The sequence below is a fragment of the Zingiber officinale genome, chromosome 8B (assembly GCF_018446385.1).
Source record: "Zingiber officinale cultivar Zhangliang chromosome 8B, Zo_v1.1, whole genome shotgun sequence".
Classification (NCBI taxonomy): domain Eukaryota; kingdom Viridiplantae; phylum Streptophyta; class Magnoliopsida; order Zingiberales; family Zingiberaceae; genus Zingiber; species Zingiber officinale.
This window is the reverse complement of record NC_056001.1, coordinates 36,726,738-36,735,558: the sequence shown is the minus strand read 5'-3', so window position 1 is coordinate 36,735,558 and position 8,821 is coordinate 36,726,738. Positions and strand designations below refer to the sequence as shown.

General features: G+C 37.3%; 2 protein-coding genes across 3 annotated transcripts; both read right to left on the bottom strand.

Moving 5' to 3' along the window:
* Positions 1-35: 35 nt before the first annotated feature.
* LOC122015267 (cysteine-rich receptor-like protein kinase 10) lies at positions 36-1,909 on the bottom strand. The gene is made up of 5 exons (XM_042572065.1): positions 1,703-1,909; positions 1,456-1,595; positions 1,169-1,382; positions 585-979; positions 36-507 (listed from the first exon to the last, which is right to left on the bottom strand). Exons 1-5 carry the CDS (start codon positions 1,770-1,772, stop codon positions 100-102), a joined length of 1,227 nt encoding a protein of 408 aa, XP_042427999.1. The 5' UTR covers positions 1,773-1,909; the 3' UTR covers positions 36-99.
* Positions 1,910-3,077: 1,168 nt separating this feature from the next.
* Positions 3,078-8,332, bottom strand: LOC122016420 (protein MAK16 homolog A-like). Of its 2 annotated transcripts, none has more exons than XM_042573716.1 (10): positions 8,043-8,332; positions 6,763-6,897; positions 6,547-6,656; positions 5,509-5,627; positions 5,331-5,428; positions 5,102-5,189; positions 4,885-5,025; positions 4,696-4,804; positions 4,374-4,522; positions 3,078-3,453 (listed from the first exon to the last, which is right to left on the bottom strand). In XM_042573716.1, exons 2-10 carry the CDS (start codon positions 6,822-6,824, stop codon positions 3,406-3,408), a joined length of 924 nt encoding a protein of 307 aa, XP_042429650.1. In that variant the 5' UTR covers positions 6,825-6,897; positions 8,043-8,332; the 3' UTR covers positions 3,078-3,405. The 2 variants fall into 2 exon arrangements, with proteins under 2 accessions (XP_042429650.1, XP_042429651.1); XM_042573717.1 differs by having other exon boundaries at positions 8,065-8,332.
* Positions 8,333-8,821: the final 489 nt, after the last annotated feature.

The window sequence follows — 8,821 nt, the reverse complement described above, 5'->3', positions numbered from 1 at the left end:
AAATTAATTATAACTAAACAAAAATATATTATAACTAAACGAAGGAATATGCTATAATTAAATAACTACATTTGAATTTAGATCAAGATGTTGACAAGATTAGTGTAGCAAATTGCTCGAGTGGGTGGTGGTGGTGGTGGTAGAAGTGGTTGCAGTGGTTGTGATGGTGGCGGAGGAGGAAGCGGAGGAAGATTTGTCACCGGAGGCAGCCGCGACGGGGGTAGTAGTGGATCCCCGAGTGCTGGTGGTTCCATGGGATCTCCTCCGGTGCCTGGTTTCAGGAATCCCTGGCCTCATCGGCTGCTCCAACGCCATCGTCGCCGGCTTTTTTGACAGTGCAACGAGGACGATCTTCATGTCGGGGCGATGCTTCGGGTCGGTCTGCGTACAGAGGAGCCCCAGCTGCACGCACATCCCCACCTGCTCCTCGTCGGCGGCGGTGATCGCCGGCGACAGGGCCCGATCCAACAGCTCCACGCTGTTCCCCTTTTCATAAAGCTTCCACGCCTGATAAACGAACACGATTTGGTTAAAAAAACCGAGTGCGATTCCATCAAGTACCCGTTAAAGATCGTATCGTATACCCATTCGAGGAGATTGCCGGCGTCGGGGTCTGGTAGCGGGGCGAAGGCAGTGTTCTTGCGACCAGCGACGATCTCTAGCAGGAGTACGCCGAAGCTGAAGACGTCGGCCTTGACGGAGAGGACGCCGTGCATGACGTACTCGGGGGCCATGTAGCCGTTGGTGCCGGCGACGCGGGTGTTGACGTGCGTCTGGTTCTCCGGGTACAGCCGCGCCATGCCGAAGTCGGCGATCTTGGGCGTCCACCGGCCGTCGAGCAGGATGTTACTGGCCTTGATGTCGCGGTGGATGATGGTGGTGTGCGCCGACTCGTGGAGGTAGAGCAGCCCCCGCGCCACCCCAAGGATCACCTGGTACCGCCGCGCCCAGTCCAGCTCCGCCTTCCTCCCCTCTTCTCCTGCTCAATCCATCACCAACAGAACGAAAGAGAAAAAAAATCATTTTTAAGATTCTAAAGGGAGAAAGATTGAACCTTTGAAAATCAAATTCAGATCTTGACGAAGATCGGAAGAGGAAATCTAAGGGAAGATGAAAAGCAGATGGAAGAGGGCGAGGGAGGAGGAGGATTAATGGCGGTGGTGCTTACCGGAGAAGAGGAACTTGTCGAGGCTCTGGTTGGAGACGTACTCGTAGACGAGGAGCTTGTCGTCTCCATCGGCGCAGTAGCCGTGGAGTTTCACCACGTTCTTGTGCTGCACGCGCAACAGCAGCAGCGTCTCGTTCTCGAACTCCCTCGCGCCTTGCCGCGAGCCCCGCCCCAGCTGTTTCACCGCCACCTCCCGCCCGTCCTCCAGCCGCCCCTGTTTCCGCATCAACCGAAACCCTAATCAATCCCCAATTCATCTTCTTCTCCAGCGACTACAGGAACAGTACCTTGTAAACAGGGCCGAATCCCCCTTCGCCAAGCTTGTGCTTGGAGCTGAAATTACCAGTGGCCGCCGCCAGCTTGTCGTACCGGAACACCCGCTGCTCCGTCGCGGTGATCGCCTCCAAGTCCTCTTGGTCATTCCCGTCTGTAACCGCCAGAGCGAATCGAGGAATCAATTTGCAACGGAAGATCGAAAATACAGAATACAGAGCGAAAGAAGAAGAACAACAAGAAGAAGAATAAAAGGGCGACCTTGGTGGACGCCAACTCCGCAGAAGAGCTTCCCGAGGCCTCTGAAGAACTTCCTGCGACTCTTGCCCATCGACGACGATGAATTGAGAGAGAGCAGGCGCGAGAGATTCCGACGAGCTCGATTTGGAAATCAACCCATCGGTCTCGATCGGCCATTTCTTTCCTTAAATATATCGAGAAGCCGTCGGAAGGACGAACCTGCGCGGAAGGTGAATTGACGATCAAACACACCCCGCTTGATAAGGAACAGCTCTCCGCCCGTCCCGTGAGATAGTGTATTCTCACCATTAGGAAAGCGGGTAGCAACCGGGTCAGAGTTTTTACCAACAGCTATACCTATAACTATCGCTCAAAGATTTCAGCAAAGGCAACCAGTAAAAGCTGACGTTAAAAAAGGTCAACCCGGCGGCGAAGAAAATCACACTAGGCGGATTTTTTATTTCAAGTGTTTCATGTCATTTCTCTCTCGCTACCTGAATTAAGTCACAAGATTGTGACTCCTTATAAATCAAAACTCAATTCGTATCGTAATCGATCTTTTCTAAATTTTACAGATAAATTTGTTTAGCATTTTTTTAGATAATGTTTAATTTTTTTTAAAATTTAACATAAAAATGGCATTAATCCTGATCTCATCCCAGTATCCCACTACTTTGAACCTTATCTGTTTCAATTATTTCTCTAATTTTCTTTTTTAAAAAAATCTGTATTTTCACGATTTAAAATGTGCCATTTATTATTTTTTTATTTATAATTTTTTCTTCTATTTTACCAAATAAGGAGTAGTTAATTAAGTAGAGTACCTTGCATCTTCAGCTCCCCCAGCACCCCATTAAAAAAATTCAATTTTTTAACTACTTTATTTATTTATTTATTTATTTATTATATTTTATTATTAAATTACAATTTTTGAATTTGAGTAGGTTTTACGAATAAATTATTTATTAAGCTTATTTGTATTCGTTAGGAATTAAATATATAAAATAAGTAAATCTGAAGGGTAACCAATGTAACTCATTAATATTTAGTGGGTTAATAATTATGAGGAAAATTTGTGGATAATTTAAATATATTTATTTACTAGTTTAGTATAAAATTGAATTATGCATTTTATACTATGGTCTTATTTATGTCTATTATTTTTAATGTTATAGAAATGGTACAATTTACACCATAAAAAAAGGAATTAGAAATACGATAATGATGTCGCTAGATGAACAATTTAATTCAAATTGAATGAGATTTTACATAATAAGTTGAAAAAAAAATTCTTAAAAAATGGGAAAAAAAAAAGTGCAATTTGTAAGATCTACCAAACCATGAGGATTCATGATCTACCGAACTTGTTAGCTGTCACTTGCACAACTTAATAGCATTTTAAAGACAACTACAGAATATTAAAATAAGAAATTTATGAGTTATGAGGACCCCAATGATAAAAAAACAGGAAAATATGTTGCTTACTGATCAAACCAGGCAAAGTGTAAACCAACCTCTTCGAATGGGGTCACAATGAAGCACAGATGTCTGGTTCGATGTTATCACTAGAGACTTGAAGAAACATGAGGTCTCAATAGCACACGACTTATCAGTAAAAATAAACTAGACGTTCATCAATAGCACGGTCTCGATGTCGGTTCCAAATTATGATCTAATCTTCTTTGAAAATGGCCGAGTGACTTTACTGAAGTAGAAGTCAAAAATCAATTTAACAAAAGTGTCTTTTGCTTCGGCTCTCCTTCCTCCTCGACCTGCAGTCCAAACGAAGCATGCAGATATTTTCCAAAAAATTTGCAATGTTTACAAGAATAATGCGAAAGAAGAAAGGAATAGATTCATGCGATCACTGTGACGGCCATGTATTAGCATAGCAAATTGGTTTCGTTAATAGTCCATTGTATTCAATAGCTTGTTAAAACAACAATTCAAACTCTGCAAAAGTTATCTACCAATAGATGTCAACACAATGATCTGAATGATTTCATATGGCCGCATAAACCTTAGAGGTTCCAATGCGAAGGGAAAAAAACAAAGCAATAGAATATAAGCATTATTGATGAGTGAAAAGTAGAGAACAGTTGATTGATTGATAAAAGAGACAGTAATTTGAAAAAAGAAAGCTAAAAAAATAGAGTAAAGGAGCAAATAAGGCTTCTGTTGTACCAAAGCACCTAACTAGAACCCCATTTTCAAAATTTCTTTACTGAGGAGCCCTGAAAAAATACTGAGCTGACCCTACAAAAACGTTTTGAGCAAACACATTGTGCATGATTTTTTTACAGTCAAGTTTGATCAAAGTTTAGTAGATAATCTCAGAATTACTTCTTTCATGAGGCCTCAATGGAAGTTATTAGAAATAGAATAGACGCTTAGATACTCAACAAGTGGAGCCTTTTGTAACGTTTGCCTAAATTGGAAACAAGAAAGAAAAAAATGGACCGGAGGGAAAAGGCAAAAGATGGTAGAGAGATAGAGAGAGAGAGAGAGAGAGAGAGAGTGCCAGGCGAGAGGTTAGTTTCCATAGACAAGAAAAATGAAAAAACTTCCAACATGATTTATAGCTGTTACAAGCAGGACTGAAGAAGATGAGTGATGCTGAGATGCTAGTTATCAACAATCACATCTTAACGAATTTTTTGCAGGGCCAATTGATTAAGAAGACGATGCATACCTCGATGATTACCCGACCCTTTCTGTTTGGCTTTTTGACAGAATAATGACTGTCTGTCTTTTGCGATTTAGATCCATATGATGGTCTTAGTTTCTTGGCAATTTGCTGTTCTAATGGATCGGCCTCTTCATCATCCTCATACATTCCACCTGCACCAAAATTAGTTTATTACTGAGGAAGTTCACAATCAAGCTGAGCAAATTACCAATGCTGGAATTGGGTAAAGCTAGTCATCAAGGAATTCACATATTGCTGGTTTTTTAATTTGTTACGTCAATCTAAAAATATGAAGAACAAAAGGAACCGGTCAAGAAATTTTTACCCTCATCATTGCCCATCAAGCCTTCATCATTCATGAAACCATCAAAATCTTCCATGTCCTCTTCCTCTTCAAGTCCATCATAGCCTTCAACGTACTCTATTTCTGCCTCCTTTAAAATAAGAACAAATTGAATTATCTACCAATACCAATTGAGAAAAGTAGATGACTTAAAATGGGTCACAACATTACTTCTTCTTCTTCTTCTTCTTCAACTGCAGTTGGCTGGAGACCTTCCATTTCCAATATATTATTATATGCCTCGACAGGGTAGTTGTATATATCACCATAAACACCTTTCTTCAAACGCTCTAGCAGTTCGGTCTCAATGCTCTGCCACAAAAATAACCAGTTACACTAAACTGAATGTATACACAGGATGAAGAGTAATACAAGCAATGAAAATAACCTTATCGAGAACTGCAGCCTTTTCTGCTTTCTCCTCCCTCCTAGCTTCTCTTTTCTTCTCCTTTCTGGGTACGGTCATTATCTTTTCCCTGAGGTAAATAGCAAATGATTGCAAGTTAAGTCATTTCCCAAGAGCAAATGGCATAAAGATGATGATGACAAAGACGCTGTACACAATTGAATATGATAACAATACTTCTTTCTAGGCACTAACTAAAATTACTGCATACCTCACTTTTAGTTCAAGTTTTCTCATGCGTATTCGACATTGAGTCATTTTGGTTAATCGTTGTTTTATTTTGTGTATGAGTAATTTAGGCCAGAACTCCTGACAAAAATCAAAGCTAAAAGCATTTAACATTTGAAAGATATAATTCAAAATAATTAATCAGTGAGAGTAGCAAGTACCAAATGTTTATCAATAGTTTCTATAGCCTTCTCATAGTTTCTCGGAAGTTTAACTCTCTCCCACAGTTCATTTGGTTTATGTGCTCTTTCAATTGTTTTCATATACAAGTAAAAAACTCCTGCAGAAGATAAGTTGGAATATAAAGAATCAGAAAATTTGAAAGAAAGGAACAATATAAAAAACTTCCATCCCAAAGTACCAAAACAACAAAAAATGATTTTCTTTGTTGCAGCTTGCAATCCTCATTATCATGATATTCATTTTTCCAATTCAGTATATATGCAATCCATTTCCCTTGCCCAAACATTTCTGTTTCCTCCACATGCTTTGAGGCTACATTTTTGTTACATTTCCACATTTATAACGTGCATTTCGTTTGATCTTTTAGCTTGACCTGTTAGGGGCTAGATTGCTGTTGACTCCCCGCCACGCCCTCCAACAAAACATTTTTCAATCTTTTGTAACAAGCAATGGTCAAAAACGTCATAGATAACTGCAGAAATTTTCATAGAGATAGTCCACTGGTACAACATCTAAGGTAGTAACGCTATGTAATGAAGTAATCTCTCCTGGCAATAATTGCACAATGACTGAAAGAACTGTATTGGTAACCTATATGTCTACATACTTATTGAGCTATCTTTTTTATTTGACCATACTATGATAATATAATTAGGTAGTCAGAGTGACCAATGTTCACAGATGAAATAAGACCCATTTAATTATAATCAACCCCAAGAAACACAAAACTCACCACAAACCAAAATTACATACTCTATTTGATAAGAATTCATAAAATAAAATTCAATCACATGTTATTCACCAATTATTAACATTGTCAATGCAAGTTTATTAAAAATAAAATTCTTCAAATAAACTATATTCTGAGAAATTGTTCCCTGCCAGAATTACTAGCGTGCATGTTATGTTTAAGTGTTTTTAGTTACTGTCATTCATGGCAAGAATATGAAAATTGAACACGAGTGTAGAATCAATTATCGGACGTCACAAAATAATATCATGATCTAGTTCCATACCATCATGATCACGAATAGTAGCATATCGACTGTTCGCAAGAGGGCAGGAGCTACGATTACAGATGCCAGTGACATTATATACATTTCTGCAGAACGACCCTGTTGTGATCCTAAAACAATGGCCAAAGGCAACAACAATTTAGGACTTGGGGGATTTATTTAGAACACTTGACTGAACTAGTAGCCTTAATAGAGAAAGAGACAAGGAGAGTATACTTGCACATATAGCTGCAGTGGTTGTTCTTGATAACCTGCCATATCAAATCATCGTGCTGCATCTCTGAAGATAGGTTTCTTCAAGGAACTCAATAGAGATGGATAAATGATGGGAGCAGGAGAGTCTTCGTAGTCCTGTTATGAAGTTAGGGTTAGATCCATTTAAGTAAAAAAAGTAAGAGAACCATCAGCCGTCAAAAGTACTAAACACTAACATATTACTAGCTAAATACTTCAACAAATACAAAAGAATAGTGAACCACAGTTCAGATGAGAAACATAGCAATAAATAGGATAAAGATATAAGATTCAAGGAAATTGAAACTTGTACAAGAAAATTTATTACAGATCAGAATTAATATTTTTCTTCTATTATTTTTAGAATTCTATATTACATATGGTTTCTGGGAAATAAAAGTGATAACATATATCAATGGCTTCATATAATATTTGATACTGGTTGCTTCTAATAAACAAGAGAGTTCAGTTGGTAAGAGTTTGCATTGATTCAATATACTGGTTTATTTGAAATCTCAGACCAAATTGAGTAATTAATAGAAAATTTGAAAACAAACTGAGACAATAAATGTGGTCTAAATTTCAATTGAAAATGTAAAAAAAATGATAGATTTTATGTTTAATATGAAAAACTTATCAAATGGCATATCATATTGCATCAACTTAAAGGTTGTTAAAATCAAATTTATATATTTTATTTATTTTGGTTCCAATTCATTTTTTTATTTCTGTTTCAATGTCCACCCTTATCCTTCAGTGACAGTCAAAAGCAAATATTCAACCATATCCTAATAATCAATCAAACTATCCTATAACAAAAAGAAGTGTACAATTTGTAACAGCAAAACTATAAATTTAAACAAAAAGAATAAATATAAAAAGATTAAATTTTGACCCTGAACAAATTTAATGCTAACAGCAACTCAGCAAGCGAAGTTAGACTATAGTTATTTGTGGAAAATGCAGCTAACTATTAATCGAGCAAAATAATAATAATAATAATAATAATAATGGGCCAAGCAAGAGCAATACTCCTTGTAACTTCTAAGCAGATCACTAATGTTACGAGTCCACGTATTTACCATGTCATGAACTTCAAGAACATGTAAATAGTGACCGATGCACAGAAACATAATTTCACTACAAAATCAAGTTCATAATAAACATAAAATCAAAATGCTACATTCTAATGACTTAAAACATTACGGCCATAAGAACAGGTTACTGATCGAGTTGTTTGCGGTGACTAAATGTAATCAAACCTGCGGGGATAGAGGTAGCAACCCGTAAACGAGGAAATAACTGAAGAAGGATGGCACTCGCGGGCTCGAAGGATTCGCGGGCAGTGCTCTTCGAAGAAAAAAAACGACGGCTTGCTTGCGTGACGATGGAAAAGGAGCACCGACGAGGGCTGAGTACTCGATAACCTCCTCGAGACGTAGTTTTGGGAGCTGAACGGAGATGCGATGCCACCGACCAATTCGAGAGGTGCTGAGGGCGACGGCGGCGACACGCTAGCGCGGTAGGTCGGAACTCGCTAGAGCTGGAGAAAGGGTAGGGTTTATATCATACAATTTAATTGATTCAATTTAAAATATATTTTAATAGAGAAGTCAATTTATAATTGATATCACATAAATTGTATATATATATATAACATATTTATATAACAAAATATTTTAAAAATAATGGTTTTTTATATTATAACTTAATTTTAAAAAATAATTATATTTTATAAAAAAACATAATTTTAAAATTAACCAAATTGCTAAAACAGTATTTATTATTTAAGTGTGTGTTATTTATAAATTTGGTTAAAAATTATAATCCTAATCTTAATAAAAATTAAAATAAATTTAATAAAAAAATAATTAAATTTGTTAGGTTATATAAAATTAAACGTTGAGCAATGAAATGAATTTCTTACAATTTTATGAAGAATATGGACCTTACTAACTAACTCTTGATTAATTTGATAAATTTTAAAATTAAATTATGTTAATATTTTTTTTTCACATCGAAAATCATTTTAAAATTTATT